Source organism: Moschus berezovskii, chromosome 27, assembly GCF_049115385.1.
Source record: "Moschus berezovskii isolate FMDL1 chromosome 27, NW_MosBer_1.0, whole genome shotgun sequence".
NCBI lineage: Eukaryota > Metazoa > Chordata > Mammalia > Artiodactyla > Moschidae > Moschus > Moschus berezovskii.
The window spans coordinates 40,627,988-40,648,797 of record NC_142486.1 but is presented as its reverse complement, the minus strand read 5'-3'; the positions used below and the strand labels follow the sequence as shown (position 1 = coordinate 40,648,797).

General features: G+C 54.5%; 1 protein-coding gene across 3 annotated transcripts in view; it reads right to left on the bottom strand.

The window, feature by feature from the left end:
* PKD1 (polycystin 1, transient receptor potential channel interacting) overlaps nucleotides 1-6,332 on the bottom strand; it is a 39,280-nt gene extending 32,948 nt beyond the window's left edge. For all 3 annotated transcript variants that reach the window (XM_055409196.2, XM_055409197.2, XM_055409198.2), the window contains exon 1: nucleotides 5,888-6,332. In XM_055409196.2, coding sequence (XP_055265171.2) covers nucleotides 5,888-6,102 — 215 coding nt within the window. In that variant the 5' untranslated portion in view covers nucleotides 6,103-6,332. The remainder of the gene's footprint in view (nucleotides 1-5,887) is intronic.
* Nucleotides 6,333-20,810: the final 14,478 nt, after the last annotated feature.

Below are 20,810 nucleotides of genomic sequence, written 5' to 3'. Positions count from 1 at the left end.
CAAGATGCCTTATACCTTCACCGCGTTACACACCCACACGGGAAGGTGTGGGACATGAAAACACTAGAGAAGCGTGCCTGGCATGATACATCCCACCAGCCACCTGGCTTTGTAGTAAAGGCACTTCTGAGAGCCTCCTGCCTCTGGACACAGGGCCTCCAGGACTGGCTGCTGAAGGGTGCAGAGGAGCCTGCCCGCCCAAGGTTCACCCTTGTCTGGTCTGAGCAGCACAGTCGCGCACGCGCCAGCAAGGGCACCTCCCCGCAGGCCTGTGTGCTCTGCAGCAGGCCAGGTCCTAGCTGCCCGACTCCCAGCCAGCACCTGGGGACCAGTGGTAGACTCTGAGCTCATTCAGAAGGGCCTGGGGGCCACTCTGGCAGCAGCTAGGATTATGTGGCCACCATCAACCGCGTGCCGTGGGGACACCGCACACCCTCACCTCTGAGGCCCACAACCACATCAGGCGCATCCACTCACGGTGCCCAAATGCAGGGGAGGCAACCAAAACTCAGAGAGGCTGAGTGACCTGGGCATGGTCACACAGGAAGCAGAGCGGGTGGGATGGGAACCAGGTCTGCCCCATGCTCCTCCTGGGGTGTCGCTGGGAAGGACCAGAGCAGGGACAGCCAAGGGAATTGGGATGAGGGAGCTGGTGGGCAGGGCTGGGCAAGCGGCTGGGGCTGAGTCAGAGCCCACCTGGTCCCCTTCTAACACACCCCGCCCCACTTGGGGACACCTTCACCGCCACCTCAGTCGCTGGTGCCTAACCCCAGGCCCCCGAGTGCAGCTCCAAGGAGAGGCCCTGAGTTCGCCCAGACCATCTCTCTGCCACAGCCCACCAGCCAGGTGACCCCAGGAAGCGACTCAACCTCAGTTTCCTGGTCTGTAAAATGGAGCCGAGTGTGGTTGCAGGCCACAGCACCACACTGCCAGACGGAGAGCTCAGCAGAGTCCTGCTCGCCGCAGCTGGGCAGGAAGACCAGGCGGCAGCAGGAAGGGGTGCGCCCCCCTGGATACTTTCTTCAGGGATCTGTTTTTTAATCCACCAACTATAAAGGTCACGCTTCCAGAGCATACAGTTCAGTGGTTTTCCATATACTCTCAGGGCTGAGTAACCACCACCCCTAATCCCAAGACCATTTCACCCCCCGGGAGGAAAACCAGTGTGCTTGGCCACCACCCCCAACCCCAGCCCCACCCCAGCTGCAGACACTCATCCGCTTGCACCTCCATGGCCTTGACCATTCTGGACGTTTCACATCAGCACAATCACACAACACATGGCTTTCTGCGTCTGAGTTCTGTCACGGAACACATTTTCAAGGCTCACCCATGTTGCAGCCAGCCTCAGTACCGCATTCTTTCCTGTGGCCGAACAGTATTTTATAAAGACGCCACACTCTGTGCACATATCCACCTCCAATACACACTGGGGCTGTTTCCACCTCTTAGATCCTCTGAACAGAGGTGCTGTGGACATTTGTGTTCCAGTTTTTGTGTGGACGGTAGGTTTCGTTTCTCCCGGGTCTACACCGAGGGGCAGAATGGCCAGGCCCTCTGGTGACTCTACGTTTACTTTTCTGAGGAGCTGCCGGACTGTCTTCCAGGCATGCCCCATCCCCGCCAGCCGCGGACAAGGATTCTCACCGACACCCGGTATCGTCTATCTTTTGGGGACAGCCAGCCTAGTGGGTGTGAAATGGAATCTCCCTGGAGTTTCGATTTGCATTTCCCTGAAAGCTAGACACAGCGTCTTTTCATGTGCTTATTGGTCATTGGTGTGTCTCCTTTGCAGACTGGTCTGTTCAGATCCTCTGCCCGCTTTTTAGCTTTGAGTCACAGAGTTTTTACGTATTCTAGCTACAAGTCCTTCATCAGACAGACGACATGACGCGTGTTCCCCACCCTTCTCCAGGGTGGTGGCTGTCCTCACTGCTCCGGGGCCTGCCTGTCTCCTGAGGGGCTACGGGCACTGGGGGTGCTCTGCTGTCCATCCCTTCAGGTCCTCGTGTCACAGCTGTAGCTGAAGCCCCCCCATTCAGCTGCCCGCCCTGCTAGGGGTCACATACAGGAGCAGTGTGTGCACAGCCCTGCCGTCCGGCTCTCACCAGGAAGCTCATGTGACACGCAATCACAGTCTGCTTCTCCCAGCGCGGGCAGCTCAGGGACCTTGAGGGAGAGACCAGCTCAGCACGCAAGACGTCTCTGCACCCCAGCCCGCGGTCTTTCTAGAAGACGCCAATCATGACACTTCTCTCCTGGGTCCTTCAATGCTGCCCCTGCTGCTCTCTCTCCAGAGGCCCTACCTGCCACCCCTCCATCACCTGGCACCTCTGAGACTCTGTCAGGCTGTCCACTCTACGTGGGATGCTCTCTCCCAGTGCTGGGTGACGCCTGCACGAGCACTGAGCACTGGCCTCAGCGTCACTTACACTGGAGATCCCTCCAGGGGCCCCTGCAAGGCGGCCTCCTCTCTATCACCGGTGTTACATGCATGCATGTGTGGAAGCCCCGTGCGTGGTTGCCTACATGGTGCCCGGCGTTATACACAGGCCAGCCTCACGCCGAGCCCGGGGGGTTCCCTCCCCCACACCTGTGCAGCTCCCTGGGAGCTGCATCTCCCAGAGCCCCCACACCCCTATCAGTTAGGGGGACATGTGAGAAAGGGCAAGGCCCTGGATGCCCCCAGCCAGTGGCAGACCCCAAGGCTCCAATATCCTAGTCCGCGAAGCAAACCCCTACTGAGTCCCTGCTCTGAGCCTGGTCCTAGACCCAACATCCATGAGACAGTATGAGGGCCACTTGGAGCCCCTGGCCATCACCCGAGAAGCAGCCAGTCAAAGTCAGCCACACTGGACACGATGGACAGACAGCACCTGGAGCAGTACTGCCCCATCTAGAACTCTCTGCGCTGAACTGGCCAACACAGCAGCCACTGGTCCTGTGGCTCAAGCACATGAAATGTGGCTCCCCCCCCAACAGAGCTCTGGGCCCAACCGGCAGTGTCTGGGAAGGATGCCAAGGGCAGAGGAACACACAGAGACACGACCCCCCACCAGGTGCTGTGGGAGCTGGTCTCTTCAGCAAATCACAGGAGAGGGGAGAGAGACGGAAGAAGAGCCTGCACACCCGCAGAGATTTAAAAGTCATCAACTAGCTGCACTGGCACTGTGTGGACCTTATTTGGATCCTAATTTGATTCAGTGAAAATACGGAGACAACCATAAATTTGAACACACTGGACATGAAAGGGACCAGGGAACTGTTTCGGGTGTGATCGAGGGGTCACCATACATTGCCAAATGCTAACAGATCAAAAGTAGGATGGCTGGAGTTTGCTTCCAAAAGGGGTGGGGGTGAGGGTGGAGCAGCAGGCTAAGCCACAGGGCAGTGGGTCTGTGAGGTTCATCACGCTCTTCCTCCCACTTCCGTGTAAGTTCAAACTCGCCAGGATAAAGCTTTAAAAACAGGAGTGCAACCACCTTTTATTGAGTGATGTCATCCTGTTCAGGCTGCCACCTCCCAGCAGCAAGTATCATTTAAACCAAGGAGGCTGGGGTCTCAAAACCCTGGGCCAACCTGCAAGCCCCAAATCCCCCACCAGCCAGTCCTTGCCCCTCCCCCAAGTCAGGACACAGCTGTCCTGCAGCACCTCAGGCTGGCCAAGGAGTCTCAAATGGAGGGGTGCCTGCCTGACGCTGATGACAGATATGCCGGGCCCGAGTCCCCGAGGCTCAGGCTAGGGGTGACACCCAGGAGGCTGGGCCACTGGGGTCCCTGGACGCATACACCCTCCCCCAGGGGGCTCCGTGGCATCTCGGACCTCATTCCTGCACCCTTAGAGAAGGTTCACCTGCCTCCCTCTCTCTGGGGTGGGGGAGTGGTTTGCAGAGTGGACAGGCAAGGATGATGGTTGGGGCAGCCCACACAGAACAGATGGTGGTGTGGGGGGGCTGGGCCTTAGCATCTGCAGTCAAGGGTCCGGTTTCCCACGGGTTCCTTGCACTGAGCCCTGCAGAAATCTCTGAGGCAGCTTCAGAGCGTCAACTGGAACGTGAAGTCTCCTCGGTTCCCCAACCCCCTCCTCCCAGGCTGCAGGGCCAGGACCCCTGGAATCCTGCCGGCTCAGGCCAGGTCGCCAGCTCCCTGGACGTCCAGAGGCTAAGTGGACACACGCAAAGCTCAGGCTCCACTGCTGTGCCCGGGAGCCTGCTCCCTGCTGCAGGCCTCTGGCCAACCTACCAGTACAGTTTATTTCCTGGACAGCTCCTGGAGACCAGCCTGCTGCCAGGTGACAAGGAAGCAGGAATAACCAGCAGGAGCTGGGGCCTGACCCCCAGCAGCTCTCGGCCCACCAGAGATGGAGGCAACCTCGTTCACAACATCCAGAAACAAGGGCTGGGGGTGGATCCAAAACAATTACATGGGCACTGGCTGCAGAGACAGCCGTGATGGCAAACACTTCAGCTGTCGGGGAGTAAGACGACAGCATGGCCCCAAGGCTCCCAGCCGCTGCCCCTGGAGAACCAGCTCCCCCACAACACCCAGCAGAGCCCCGAGGAGGAACCCTCCAGGAGAAGCACCCACCCCTGCCCTGCCCTCAACATCCAAACTCGCATGAACACAGACCACAAGGGTCCCCCTAAAAAGAGGCAGCCACACACTGGAGTCACCCAGGGATTGTTACAAAACCAAATCCAAGGTTTAATAAGCCTGGGGATGTTAAACGCCCCCCTCCCCCCACCAAGGGATTCCAGCGTGCAGCCAGGGAGCCGTGGAATCCTGGATAAGGTGTCTGAAAACACCCAGATGGGGCTGTGAGGATGTATATCACAGGCCGGGAGACTGCCCCCAGCTCTGGGGTCAACTGTCTGAAAATCTCAGTTCCCCGCACCCTTTTCAATCCAACACTGCCTCTGCGATGCATCGGCTGTTACTGGTCACTTGTGCTTGGACAAAGCACATCACAGTCACCTCCAGCCTGTGTTCCCATCTGTACAATGGGCATCTCTGCCACACCTCACCTCAGAGGGTCAGGCTGAGGGTTAAGCGTGACAATTCACAACCACACCTTGGCACAGGCCGACTCTCCATAAAAAGACTTATTATTTCCTCCAAAATGCAAGACTGAGGATGATTTTTCAGCGTTTTAACCCCCTCCACGGCAGTCACAGTCACCCACTGTTCCCAGGATAACATCAGAGCGCTAAACAGGACAAATGAGGCCCGCGAGGACCCTAACCCACCTCCCATCCTGCCCTCAATTCCCCTACAGCTGCCACAATGGGGGTGTACCCTACACCCGCGCTCGACCAAGTCCAGCCCCTCGGTCTTCCCCTTCCACTTCAAGCATCAGGCCAATTCTAAGCATCCATCAGAGCTCTCCACGGCCCGGCCCGGTTTCCTCCTCCTGGGCTCCTAGGTGCCGGGTATCGCCCCAGGCCAAGCCGCATCCTATTAGTCTCTAATTAGCGTTTACGTGTTTGCCGGAGACCGCCCCGCCCCGCCCCGCCAGAGCCCACGGGCTCCGGTCCCCTGGCGTTCGCGGGAACCCGCCGGGCGCGCGGTCTCCGCCTGCACAGAATCCGGGATTTTCCTATTTCCCTCTGGCTAAGGCCAGGCGGGCTGAGAGCCGGCCGCGGGCCCAGGTTTTTCTTATTTAGTCGGGCCGCCCTCACTACGCTGGAGCCTCGCCCTGGGAGAGGCCTGGCCCGCACCCCGTTTCCCCTTCTGGAGGCCGGGGACGCGCCCACGCCCTGCGAGGCCCGCCAGGCCGGCGGCCTGCCCGGCCGGCCTCTCCCCAGAGGGTGCAGGCGCCCCGCGCCCCGGCAGGCCGCCGGGCGCCATGGCAACCACCCGGCCCGCGCGGCGGGCGCGCGTTACTCACAGCGCGGTGGCGTCCGCGGGGATGCGCAGCGCGGGCCCGAGCGTCCGCAGCCCATGGCCCGAGCAGTTGACGAGGCAGGCCGCGCCGGGCGCCGGGCCGCAGAGGCAGGGGGGCGCGCACGGCCCGCAGCCGCGCCCGGGGACCCCCGCCAGCGCCCCGAGCCACAGGCCCAGTCCCAAGGCGAGAGCCAGGCGGGCGGGCGCAGCGGGTGGCATCCTCAGGGCAGCGCAAGCATGGCCCCGGCCCGCTCCCGAGGGCCCGAGCGCCCCCGGCCCCTGTGGCCTCGGCTCAGGCGGGGCCCTAGCACGGCATGGCTCGCAGCGGGGCTGTATCCGGCGGCTGCCGCGGCCTGTCTGCCTGCGCTACAGCCTCTCGGCTCTCGGGGCCGGCCGGGTCCTCCACCGCCCGCTCACGCGCTGGCGCTGCGGTGCAGCCCGGCCGCCGGCTCCTCCTCCTCCCGGCGCGGCGCGGGGTGGGGCGCCCGAAGGCCACGCCCCCGCGCCTCAGAGTCGGGAGCGACGCGGGGAGGGCACCGGGGCGGGGCTTCCGGAGGCTCCGCCCCTCGTGAGGTAGTGGGCGGTGTGCGGTGCTAGGTGGGCCTGGAGTCTTGAGCTCCGCCCTTCGCTCCAGGCGGTAGGCCGGTCCCGTGGCTCTGCTCCTCAAGGATCGCAGGCCTCTGCTCCAGGCTCTCGGGTCTCCTAGCCGCGTGCGCCTCCCAGCCCTCAGCGCCTGGGAGCAGTCACAGCAGCACTGAAAACATCAGCCAGCACCTCCGAGGCCCGGCTATACGCGCTCATCCGTCCCCAGCGCCTCTGTCCCCCTCCACCACTGCGGTTTCCCGAGTGCTTGGCACCCAGTAGGCACTCAATAAATGCGCATCGTTTTTCAGTGCTGTGACTCAGCCAAGGGAGCTTTTGTTCCTCTCTGTGCTCAGGACATAATTATGAAACTAACGCACGTGGTGGGATGAATCCAAACCGAACAAGGTGGATGAATCCTGAAAATATGTTAGAAGTCAGACACAAAGGACAACATATTATATGATTCCATTTATTTTATAATGTCCAAAATAGGCAAATCCATAAAGACAAGAAGTAGATTAGTGGCTCCCTGGACTGGAGGGAGAGGAAATGGGGAGTGACTGCTAATGACTATGGGGTTCCTTTTGGGGATGCTTGAGAGGTTCTGGAGTTAGATAGTGGTGATGGTTGCAGAGCCCTGCAAATATACTAAAATCACTGAACTATGCTCTTAAAAGGGTGAATTTTATGGTATGTGAATCAACTTTTAAAATAAAGAAAAAATAAAATTGTTGGACCATTTGGTCATGAGTGGGATACCTGACCCAGGCTGGTCAATTGAGTCCCTCCACCAGAGCCTGGACAGAGTAGACACAGGGAGGGGGTCCCCAGACTGCCCTGGGGGCAAGGCCTCTGTCCCACTTAAGCCCCTGTCCCACTGTCCTGAGACTTGGGGTCAGGCTGTGTCTGGAGACTTCCCATCTCCCTCTGTGTACTCCGTCTTAAGCTAGCTGGCCTTCTCAATTGAATCCACAGGTGCTGGGCCCAGGTCCTAAGGTCACTTTCTGGGGGAGTCCCGGTAGGACCACCGTGTGGGCACACTGAAACTTTGCTATTCCCTGGGAGGTGAAGCAGCACAGGTACTTCCCTTTCTCAAGTGGGCCATGGCATAGCAAACCTGTTTTAGGACTGGGAGAGGATCACACCCAGTAAAGACCCAAGGAAGAACAGGTTCCCGGCTCAGGCCCCAGCTGGAGATGAGCAGGGCACAGCCTGTCAGCCTCACAGGCCAACGACCCAGGAACAGGCAGAGGCACTGGGGCATAGAGGAAGCGGATGGTCCTGCTCCAGCAGTGGGGTCTGTTCTCAAGACTCAGTTCTCACAACCCACTTTGTCTCCAAATTAGTACCTTAGAGCAGTTTGGGGGAGGGGCTTAAGTTAGACCCAAGGAGGAACTTCTATCCTAACAGGGAAGGATCATGAAGCCTGCAGACCTCTTGGGCCTCGGGGACCTTTTGACACAGAGTCACAGAGGGAGTGCTTGGGGACCCTGCTTGGAAACACAGGCTTGGAGGCTGAGCCATGGTGGGACGAAGCAAGGGGAGGGGGAGGAGGCCCAAGTTGGGAAGAGTCTCAGGTCTGGCGAGGGAGGAGGAGGAGGCTCAGATGGTGCCCTGCCTGGGGGCCGGTGTCAGAATGGGTGGAGAGACTGTTGTCTGGGGCCCGGTGTTGGGGGGGCAGGGAGAAGAGATGGGGGGCAGGTGAGGAGGGGTTTCTGGACAGATGGGGCTGGGGCCACTGGAGAAGGTGTCCAGAGTGCAGCTGGAGGTGGGGTGTGAAGCTGGAAGAGGGGTGGTGAGCACACCTGGGGCAGGTGGGAGAATCCAGAGGCAGAGAACCCCAACCTGGAGTTGGGGAGTGGAGAAGCCTCGGGGGGAGTCTAAGTGAGAGAGCCAGAGAAGCAGAAGGAAACTGAGGTCCTGTGTGAGGAGGCTGGGGGAAGAGCTCCAGGGGAGAAGCCAACAGAAGCTTGTGCTGCAGAAACAGAGCAGGGCTGGGCCGGTGCAGCTGTCCTTCCCTGTTCCCCCTGCACCTCCACGTGGAGCTTCCAGAACCCTCTGCCACCTCCCATCTCCTGGCCTTGCCCCATGTTCTTCCCTTGGCTTGGAATGCTTTTCTGTCCCACCCTCTTGCAGACTCAGCGGAGGTGACTCCTTCTCCAGAAAGCCTCCCCAGCCCCCATCTCATGCTCACTCACATCACACAGCCATCTAGGGGACACAAGCATGTGTCCCCCAGCTTATCCTACAGGACAGACCTCCTCAGGGTCACCCAATGCCTCTTCCACCCTGCTGCATTGCTGCAGGAAACTGAAGGTGCTGTGTTCACCGTGACCTTTGCTGAGGGCACTCTGAATGGAGAGGACGGCAGGAAGGGAGCTGCAGGGTGTTAGCAAGTGAGGGGGTGTAGACACAGCTTGTTTCCCTGTTTCTAGAAGCCTAGATATGAAAGGGAAAGGAGGCGAGGAACAAGAGAAGGACACAGAGCGAGAGCCAAGGTTTTCTCTTAATACGGGGGAGACTTGAACCAATTTCCAGGCTAAGGGGAGAGTGCCGACCGAGAGGGAGAAATAGAGCGCAGAGAAAGAGTGTGCACAGGGGCTGAAAGGCTTAGTGGTGAGAACTTCCTGAGAGACTGGAGGGGGGAGCCCACATCTTTCACCTCCCCACCCACTCACCCTTATTCTAGCCAAACTTCAGGACTCGTGGAGGTGGGTTCTATTACTATTCCTCTTATTAAACGAGGTAACTAACACACAGAGAGGTTAAGAAATTTGCCCAGCCACACAGCAGTTAAGTGGAAGGGCTGAGATTACTTTTCAAACCCCAGTTTTTTAATTCCAGTCAAATGACCAACAGTTAAGATTCAAGGACTCAAGATGAGGGAAGATATACCCCTAAGAAAGAGTGATGCCAAATAAGCAAAACACATTAACCAAGACTAAAGGGCTGCTTAAATGTCATTGTGGGATATATGCGACTGATTGAAAAGGGTTTCTGAAATAGAAAAAAAAAATTACATATATATGTGTATATATATATATATATATATACACACACGTGTGTGTGTGTGAAAGTCTCTCAGTCGTGTCCGACTCTCTTTGCGACCCCTTGGACTGTAGACTGCCAGGCTCTTCTGTCTATGAAATTCTCCAGGCAAGAAGTGGTTAGCTGTTCCTTTCTCCTGGGGATCTTCCCAACCCAGGGATCAAACCCAGGTCTCCCGCATTACAGGCAGATTCTTTATCATCTGAACCACCAGGGAAGCCCATATATATATATATATATATATATATATATATACATATTTATAGTCTGGTTGATTTTTTGCCACCAGGGCATATGGTATTTTAGTTCCCCGACCAGGGATCGAACTTGCAACCCCTGCATTGGAAGCTGCTGCTGCTGCTGCTAAGTCACTTCAGTCGTGTCCGACTCTGTGTGACCCCATAGATGGAAGTCCACCAGGCTCCCCTGTCCCTGGGATTCTCCAGGCAAGAACACTGGAGTGGGCTGCCATTTCCTTCTCCAATGTGTGAAAGTGAAAAGTGAAAGTGAAGTCGCTCAGTCGTGTCCGACCCCTAGCGACCCCATGGACTGCAGCCCACCAGGCTCCTCCATCCATGGGATTTTCCAGGCAAGAGTACTGGAGTGGCTTGCCATTGCTTTCTCCGGCATTGGAAGCAGGGAGTCCTTATTTAAAATTTATTTATTCAGGCTGGGCTGGATCTTACTTGTGGCTTACAGGATCTTCACTGCAGCATGTGGACTTCTTAGCTGCCCCACGCACATGGGATCTAGTGCCCTGACCGGAGATCAATCCTGGGCCCCCTGCATTGGAAGAGCAGAGTCTTAACTGCTAGATTACCAGGGAAGTCCCCTGGAAAGACACATGTATAAAGAAGAAAATTAATTATCTGGAGATGAAATTCTACACTCTTTCAACAAACCACTTGGTGAGTCAGAGGAAATAAAATGCGCCAAATATCCTCCCTGATTCAGGGAGGGGGACATTAGAGAAATGTCTCTTTTTAAAAATGAATTAATTACGGCTGCACTGCGTCTTCATTGCGGCAAGCAGACATCCTCTAGCTGCAGCGAGTGGGGACCACTCTTTGTTGTGGTTCACCGGCTTATTGCGGTGGCTTCTCTTGTTTTGAGCACAGGCGCCGGGTGCTCGGGCCTCAGTAGCTGTGGCCCACAGGCTTAGCTGCTCCGCGGCATGTGGAATATTCCCGGACCAGGGATCAAACCCATTAGCAGGCGAACTCTTATCCATTGTGCCACCAGAGAAGTCCAAGAAATGTCTAATTCTTGATAAAATATAGATTGAAAAGCTTTTTATTAATAGTTAATGATAACTATTAGTTTAAAGTAAAGGGGGAAACTAGAGGTGAGGGGAAAGAAACAAGAAAACCTGATTGGCCCAGGAAGGAAAGAATTAAAAAAGGAAATAGTGGATCAGTGTATTAACCAGAACACAAAATAAGACCAAGCAAGTGGGTGAACATTGTAAGTATAAATGAGTTAAATTCCCCTGATAAAGAGCAGAGATTTTCATAAGAAGACACACTAAGTCCAGGTAAATGTTTACAGAGACAAAGCTAAGACAAACAACCTAGAAGGCTGAGAGTAAAGAGATAGAAAAATGAAGACACAAAGAGGATGGAGTGGCAGTATTAATACTAGGAAAATAAAACCTAAAGCGAAAGGTAGTAAATGGGAAATGAGTCCAATTTTTTTGCACTAATTAAAGATACAATCTGTGTAGAACATATAACTAACCATTGTGTTCCCGAAAAAAACATCAGCAAACACAGCTAAACTTAAAAATTCACAAAATCATTGTGGAAGACTTTTTACACCTTCCTTTGAACTGTACAAATCAAGTGAACAATTTTTTTTTTTAATTCAGTAATGATATGGAGAGTATGAACCACACAGAAAGTTCTAGTTTATGTAACAGTACTTTGTCAAGTATCCGGAAAAGATTACGCAATTAAGTGGCCTTAGGAAACACTGCCCCCTAGAGGTGCTCTGGGTCCTTTCATCTGCTAACCACATCATGAGTCTAGCTCATAGCTGGGGCTTCCCCAAACCCACCTTAACCCAGGGATGCTCACCTGGGTAAAAACCTGAAGAGCCATTCACGGAGGGTCTGGGACAAGGGTGGAAATCCTGATGACTCAGGTAATTGAAAGGTAAATGTGGGAGGGGTGGATATCTCCATTATCTTAATTGCAGTGATGGTTTTATGGGTGTACACTTATGTCAAAACTAATCAAATTGCACACTTTAAAAATGTGCAGTTACTGGATGTGTAGACATTCATTAAGTTGTTTCTCACATATTTAAACACTCACAGTGACAAAAAGCAGGTCAGTGGTAGCCAGGAGCTAGGGGTGGAAGGAGGGAATCACTGCAAAGGGACATGAGGAAATTTTGGAGGTGAAAAAATGTTTTATATCATGAGTATGATGATGCTTAAATAAGGATATTTGCCAAAACTCACCGAACTGTTTAGTTATAATTGATGAATGTTGGTATACAGAAGGGCTTCTCTGGTGGCTCAGTGGTAGAGAATCCACTTGCCAGTGCAGGAGACATGGGTTCAATCCGTGGGTCAGGAAGATCCCTTGGAGAAGGAAATGGCAACCCACGCCTGTGTTCTTGCCTGGAAAATCCCATGGACAGAGGAACTTGGCAGGCTACAGTCCATGGGATCACAAGAGTCAGACACGACTGAGGAATTAAACCAACAGGTGTACATAAATTATGCCCCAATAAACCTGATATTTTAAAATCTTACCATTTAGAAATTGAAATACCCTCTTTTCAATCTTTTAACTTTTAGTAATTTAAAATCAAGATTAAAATCAGATTATCTATAGAAATGACTAGTAATGAACACACATCTTACCAAATCTGTGGTACGCAAAGTTACATGTGGAGAGAAACTAATAACATTACTTTTTTAAACTGATGATCATGGAATATCAAACTAGTATATAAGTTAAACATCCTTGTCAACATTCTAGAAAAACAACTATAAAATAAACCAAAGCAAAGCAGAAGGAAGGAAATTAGAAAGCTAAGAGTATCAGTTAGCTATTTTAAAAAGAAAAAGTAGGGACTACCCTGGTGATCCTGTGGTTAAGACTTTGCCTTCCAGTGCAGGGTGTATGGGTTTGGTCCCTAGTCAGGGAGTTAGGATCTCACATGCCTCTTGGCCAAAAAACTCCAAAACATAAAAAAAAAAGAAGCAACAATGTAACAAATTCAATAAAGACTTTTTTTGAAATGGTCCATATTAAAAAAAATCTTTAAAAAAAAAGAAAGTAGAGGGACTTCCCTGGTGGTGCAGTGGATAAGAATCTGCCTGCCAATGCGAAGGACACAGGTTCCATCTCTGCTGCAGGGCAACTAAGCCTGTGCTCCACAACTGTTAAGTGCCTTTGCCTAGAGCCCGTGCTCCACGAGGGAAGCTGCTGCTGAGAGAAGCTCGTGCACCCCAACAAAGAGTAGCCCCCACTTGCCACAACTAGAGAAAACCCTTGTGCAGCAATAAAGACCCAGGACACCCAAAAATAAAGAAGTAAAATAAAAGAAAGTAGAATTGATTAATAACATCAAGCAAGGCTATTAAGTTTCTTTTCTAAACCTTCTGGCAAGTATAGCCGAAAGAGAGATGAAAATAAAATACAACAGAAACCAAAATAAATTTCAAATATTAAAGCTATAAAAAAAATAAAAATAAAAAAAATAAAATACAGCACATTAAGATTAAGAATGAAGGTTTATTCACAGAAATAGAGTGAAAAATTATGAGATTATGTGCAATTTTTTTAATCTAAAAAATTTTTGTCTAAAAACATGTTGAAATAATATAAGCTATAAAAACTGACTCAAGAAAAAATAAAAAGCTAACATCCAAAGAAGAAATTGAAAATATATCAGAGCTTTCCCAGGAAAAGACACTTAGATCTTTCTTTTTTTTCTTAATTAAAAAAATGCTTTTTGGCCACACCCTGCAGCATGTGGGATCTTAGCTTCTGGATGGAACTCCTACACAGGGGAGTCCCTAGTCCAGCTCTTTTAATGGGAAAATCCTATCAAACATGGAAAGATCAGGTAGTCGTGATTTTATTTATACTGTTAGAGAACAAGGATCACATCTCAGTGTACTTTATGCATGCTTATGCATAAGTATCAATGTACTTCAGTTCAGTTCAGTTCAGTTCGGTCGCTCAGTCGTGTCCGACTCTCCGCGACCCCATGAATCACAGCACGCCAGGCCTCCCTGTCCATCACCAACTCCCGGAGTTCACTCAAACTCATATCCACAGAGTCGGTGATGCCATCCAGCCATCTCATTCTCTGTCGTCCCCTTCTCCTCCCGCCCCCAACCTTTCCCAGCATCAGAGTCTTTTCCAGTGAGTCAACTCGTCGCATGAGGTGGCCAAAGTATTGCAGTTTCAGCTTTAGCATCAGTCCTTCCAATGAACACCCAGGATTGATCTCCCTTAGAATGGACTGGTTGTATCTCCTTGCAGTCCAAGGGACTCCCAAGAGTCTTCTCCAACACCACAGTTCAAAAGCAGCAATTCTTCGATGATCAGCTTTCTTCACAGTCCAACTCTCACATCCATACATGACCACGGGAAAAACCATAGCCTTGACTAGACTGACCTTTGTTGGCAAAGTAATGTCTCTGCTTTTTAATATACTATCAAAGTTAGTCATAACTTTCCTTCCAAGGAGTAAGCGTCTTTTAATTTCATGGCTGCAGTCAGCATCTGCAGTGATTTTGGAGCCCAAAAAAATAAAGTCTGACACTGTTTCCACTGTTTTTCCATCTATTTCCCATGAAGTGATGGGACCAGATGCCATGATCTTCATTTACTGAGTATTGAGCTTCAAGCCAACCTTTTCACTCTCCTCTTTCACTTTCATCAAGAGGCTTTTGAGTTCCTCTTCACTTTCTGCCATAAGGGTACTGAGACAAAGATAAGATAGAAACAGAAATCCATAGTCCAGTGACTTTTTTTAGGTTTCCTCAGTCACAGAAACCTTGTTTCAAAGTCCCAAAACAAAACCTTGAATGGCCCTGTTTCAGCTGAATAAAGGATCCCATAGACATCACGATCCTAATCTGCAGAAGGCGTGTACACTGCCTCCTATGAGGAAAGTTAACACAGATGTGCCCAAATGAACGCTTGAGATGGGGACGACCCTGGACCATCCAGGCGGACCTCAAGCGTACTGTAATCATAAGCGTCCTTGTAGGAAGGTTCGATGGCAGAAGAGAAGGTCAGGTGCCTGTGGAAGTGGAACCTGGAGTGATATGGCCACAAGCGAAGAAAAGCTGGAGACCACCAGAAGCTGAAGAGTCAGGGACTCTGCCCTGGAGCCCCCAGCAGGAACCTGCCTTGCTGACACCTTGACTTCAGTCCCACGAGGCTCATCTCATACTTCTGGCCTCCGAAGCTCAGGATGGCCAAAGTTGAGTTGCTTTGTGCCAGTGTGTCTGTGGGAATTTGTTACAGCTGCTGTAAGGAACTCACCCAGGAGCCACTACCAAAGCTACAGTGGTTACCCCTGAAGGATATGATCTGGGTGAGGGGAGAGACATTTTTAGGGGGCTATGCTGGATCTTCCGGAGAAAGCAATGGTACCCCACTCCAGTACTCTTGCCTGGAAAATCCCATGGATGGAGGAGCCTGGTGCACTGCAGTCCATGGGGTCGCGAAGAGTCGGACAGGACTGAACGACTTCAGTTTCCCTTTTCACTTTCATGCATTGGAGAAGGAAATGGCAATATTGCCTGGAGAACCCCAGGGACGGAGGAGCCTAGTAGGCTGCCACCTACGGGGTCACACAGAGTCAGACACGACTGAAGCGACTTAGCAGCAGCAGCAGCAGGAGCTGGGTCTTCACTGTGGCACACGGGTTTAGTTGCCCCGAGACATGTGGGATCTTACTTCCATGAACAGGAATCAAACCCGAGTCCCCTGCATTGGAAGGCAGATTCTTATCCACTGGCCCACCAGGGAAGTCCTAGAGCAAGGACTTTTATTCTTGCCTTTCCCTTTTGTGCGGCTGACGTGCCTGCAAAACTCATATATATATATTATTTTTATAATTAAGAAAAAAGAAGAGATGAGGCAAGTGAAGAGCTTGGCCCACTCCAAGGGCAGCCAGCTGCAGACTTCAGTGGTTGTCATGGTTACACGGGGTTCATTTTATTCCTTCCCACCGACACCAAGGCCTCCCCTGCCAGGAGGCCACGTGTGGCACTCAGGAGCCACGCGGCAGCTGAGGGTGCTCTGCACCCAGAGGTCTCGCCCACCTGGGGCCTCAGTGCAGCAGCTGGATCAGAGCAAGTCCTCCCCAACACTCTCCACATTGCGACTGGCACACTTTTTGTCTCAAGACTGCCAAGGGCAGCCAGACGCCAGTTCCTGAGCGGCCGTGGAGAGCAAGGACAGGGGGCGGACCTCACAGCCACACCTGCAAGGGAACAGCGCTGTGTTCCACAGCCCACTCCGTGCCAGTCGGTGCTTCTCCCCGCAGGCAGGGATGGACACGCACTCCTGACACCCGCTGGGCCTCATGGGGGCACATGGCGTGTCCCCTTGGCACGGGTCGCTCAGTGTGTCCCTGTGCACCAGAGCTTCAGGGGCGGCGGGGGGTGGGGAGGGTTCCTCTGACACCAGCCGCTTCCTCAGGTGACTTCTCAGTCACATCCCTGCTGTTACAGCTCCTCTCCGACGTCTCCATGGCAACGTTCACGCAGCTCTCATGGAACATAAGGTGTCTGAGCTGGAAGGGACCTCGAAGACCAGCTCCTCCCACTCCCTCAGCTCACAGAAAGGTGGGCGGGCTCAGAGAGTGTGCCCCACATACCTGGGGGGGGCAGTCAGTGGGTGCCACATGCCCAGTCGGGCCCCTGCCTTTGGGCACCACTCCCAGCCAGGGTCACTCTCCCTGAGATTGCAAACCGATGAATTCTGCAGGACGTCTTCTTGGGAGGTGTTCTGAGAGCACAAGTTCTGGGGGCTCTGCCCCTCCCCTCTGGCTAAAAGAGCCTGAAGTCCAGCCTCTCTCTGTTCTGCTCAGTCCTGGGCTGACCCTCCAGTGTGTGGTGAGGGCAGGAGTGGGCAGGATGGACACTGTCCTCAGGAACCTCACTGACTGGTGTGGGGGCAGTACAGTCCCCCAGGAACCACTGGAGAACAAACGTGAGTGTCTGCGTGCCTGTACGAGACTGGGGCGGGAGGAGCCCAGGAAGTCTGCCCAGAGGAGGAGGATCCAAGCCGAGCCTGGAAGGAAGGTCAGAGAGGACTCTCATTCCTGCCTAACGCTGCCTGGCTTGAGGGTCACACCCTGTGGCTGAGCAGTGAAGCCAGAGTGCTTGGAGAATCGGGACCAGAGAGAGACTGCCCGAGGCCATCGGTTCCAGAGGGTTCTCATGGCTGGGGAGTCACAGCACACAACACTCCAGGACTAGGGGGTCAGACGTGGACGGGCAAGTCAGAAGGCAGAATGCAGGTGCTGAAGGCCCCAGATAAGGGGACCAGGGGTCCGCGCCGGCAGAGGGTGCTGGAGAGAGGGTCCAGGAGAGGCGCTGGGGTGGTTCCATCCATTTGCTGGGATGTGGAACTGTGACGCCCCTCCCCGCCCAGCAGTGAAAGTGAAAGTCGCTCAGTCGTGTCTGACTCTTTGCAACCCTATGGGCTATACAGTTCATGGAATTCTCCAGGCCAGAATACTGGAGTGGGTAGCCTTTCCCTTCTCCAGGGTATCTTCCAACCCAGGGATCCAACCCAGGTCTCCCGCATTGCAGGTGGATTCTTTACCAGTCGCAAGGGAAGCCCCAGAATACTGGAGTGGGTAGCCTATCCCTTCTCTAGCAGCTCTTCCCACCCAGGAATTGAACCGGGGTCTCCTGCATTGCAGGCAGATTCTGTATCAGGCAGGGCCAGCCCTAAGCCAGAAGGGCTGCGTGCTGGTAGGTGCCCCCTCCCCACAGAGACACAGCACTCATCTTTACCTCTACCTCAGCACCAGGGCTCATTTCAGCTCCAACCCCCATCTTGGGGACCTAGCCTGCCTTGGGGAGGTCTCTCCAGGTCTGAAAATCCCCAGCCCCAGCCCGAGCTGCCCTGCTGACCTCTCCCACCACAGGGCCCACTTCTCCCCTTGCTGGGTGCCCGTGTCCAGGGCTGGGTGACAGACATCTGCACGCGTTCAGCGTCTGCAGCGTGGGCGGGGCTCACCTCCTCTCCCTGGGACCTGCCAGGATGTCTTCTTCTCTCACGAGGCTAGCAAGTGAGGTCCCCTCCACCTGGGCTTCTCTGCCAGGCCACTCGAGGTTTCTCATGGGACGGCAGCTGGGTCCCAAGAATGTGTGTGTGAGGAGACAGGAAAGGAAAGCTGCCAGCCTGGAGGCCATGGTCCAGAAACAGGCCCAGGGTCACTTGCATTGGTCACAGCAAGCACAGACAGCCACCATAGACCTTCCCCTCACTGGGAACAGCAGCAAAGGACCTGTCATCTTGAGTCCAGCCGGGCACCCCGCAGGGTCTCGGATTCTTTCTTGCCTCCCCTCCAGGCCTGCAGACTATGTCTCCCCTCCGTCCTCATCAGAACTCCTTGGGCTCCTGCAATCCCCTCAAACTCACCTCCCTGTCCACACGCTGCACCACCCAGCTCCTCCTGGCCACACCCACTATTCCTTTAGCAGCACCCTCTCTGTTGCCCTCCTCAGAAACCATGCATGGCTCCCTACTTCCCACCGAACAACTTCCAAGCTCCTAGGAAAAACATTTAAACTCACCTTCCAATCTAGCCCCCTCATCACCAATCGAATCACCTCTCATTTCTTCCAAGCAATTGAACCACACCTCGGCCTCTTCCACTCAAAGTGCCCACCTCCTGGCTCTCTGAATCTACATACACATACTCACTCCCTCCACCTGGCAAGTTTCTCTGTCTCCACTCGTGTTGGACTCCTTCTCAATCTTCAAAGCCCGGTGCAAATGCCCCGCCACCACAAGGTCTTGATCTCACTACTCAACACTCTAGACTTACTCTTCTTGCCTATGGAGGCATGTTCTCCCTCAAATCCGTGCTGGCAACGATGTGTCCTCTTCAAGTGGGACCCACATTTCTAGCACATACTTCTTTCACCAATTTCATAACTGTTTATTGAGGCCTGGAGCCGGCTGCCAGGGATATGACAGTGACCAAGACAAGTTGCTTCCTGTGCCCAGAGAGCTTACATCCCAGAGGGTGAGACAGATGGCAAACAGAGGAACCAACAGACACAATGATCAAAGATCAGGAGAACTGCAGGAAGGCAGGGAAGGCAGAGGGGTCCTGCAAGCCAGGGACTCAGAATTCCCTCTTTTCAAGAGAAACCAGAGACCTGAATTTTCATGTACTCTCCCAACTTTAAAGGTTGCAAGGTCAAGTCTTTCTCCACTGCTTTCAGTTCCCTCCGCTCCTAGCTTCCCACTCTTTCTGGATTGCCAGTCTCCTCTCTTCCTGTTTACCCTACCAGCAGCCAACCCCCCTCCAACTCAGGACACCTCATCTGTAGCCCCACCCCTAGGGCACTCAGACCCCTGGTGCTTCCCATGCCTTGGCAGCAACTGGCAGGAAGAGGAAAAGAGCCCATGGACTAGGAGGCCAGGGTCAGTGGGCACTGCAGCACTGAGACCCTGGGCCAGCCTCATGGAAGTGAGATACCTGGAGTCCCCCGGGCCACAGCTGTGGGAGCCCAACACCCCAAACTCAGGCCTCACCAACCACACATCTGGGCACTGACCTGGAAGAACTGGGGAACCAGAGGAGCAAGACAGGCAAGGAGGTCAGGGGCCCCTCGGGTGGGTCCCCAGCTCTGACAGGGCCCTGAGGGATGGGTCTCTCCAGGGACCCTCTAGGCAATACCTGCTTTATGCTCTCTGGAGCCACAGTTGCCACGTAGGTATCCCAGTTCTGTGGCTTCCTGCCCAGTGACTAGATAGCTCCCTTCCCGCTCCTTCTCCCCCACCACCCCTGCCAACCCCCAACCTTGGTTTCCCGTCTGATCGTCAGAGCACCAGAGCAGCACCCACTGGCACCTAGCACACAATGGCACTCAGTGCAGGGCAGCTTTGCCCCAACCCTCTCATGCAGGGCCCTGCCAGGTCTCTCGAGGAATCGTTTGGCTGGGTGGCATCCTTCCATCTGTTTGCCCAGACCTCTGAGCCCCAGAGGCAGCATCTCCCCATTGTCATTATTTGGACTCTGGGTGCTGCCAGCTGAGAGGGCGCAGGCCTCTGAAGGGCCCAGGGTCCCAGTGACAGTGGTCACGTCTCAGGACAAAGGAGTGCCTGCAAGCCCTGGGAGAAAGGCATGTTGGCTCACCACTCAGGATTCCAGGACAACTCAGCCTCATTCTCAAAACCCGGAGCATCTTGGGCGGCAGTCCTGGGGCAGAGGTGCCAGGCCCTGCAGAGGAGTCTGCCAGGCCCCAGCATGGTGTTTGGGCTGTCAGCACTCGAAAGCACTGGAAAGCCCAGGAGCCAGGCACAGCCTGGCCTCCCTCCTCCTTCACCTCCCAGCTGCCTGAGGGCAGAACCCTAGGGGAGTGGACACTCAGAGGGCCTGCCACTGGCTGTGACACTGACTTTCCCTTCCCCAGGGATCCTGAAGCTTGAGCCCAGCAGACAAAACCTCCGGGGGAGAGCGCCTGGCCTCCTCGGCCCTGCAGCTCAACCTGGCCCCTACGTCCTGCCTCTGATAACCAGCTGTCAGCTGAGCCCCAGGCAGCGGGGCGCACCAGGGTTTGTTTGCCAAGCATTGAGTGTTGGAGCTTCCTGAATCTGCCTGCCCTGAAAGGGAGGGGGCAGTGCCGCAGCAGGCCAGGTGGCACCTCCGGCTGAGATGGGATCGAGTCCCACGTGCCCATCCTACGCAGGCCCGCTGTCTCAGTGCCCCCCTCTCTCCGTGTCCCGGGCCTGGAGGTAGTCCGGGGGCGGGGGTCACCGGGCAAGGGGCAGCGCGGGGCGGGGTAGTGCACAGCAGAGGAGCGACAGGACGCCGAGTGCTCGGTCACCCAGGCCCACCACCCCACACCCGCACCGAAGCCCGGGCGCAGTTACGGAGAGGGGCCCTTGGGCGCAGGACAGGGCGGTAACCGCCCCCTAGGCTGAGAGGCGCCGGGACCCCGAGCTCCTGGACCCAGGCCCGGGGCCCCGCCCCCAGGGCGGCCGTCTCATTTACATGGCCCCGCCCCCTGGCGGCCATTGGCGGCGGCGGCGGGAGGCCGGGCCTGAGTGGCTGCGCGGCCGTGG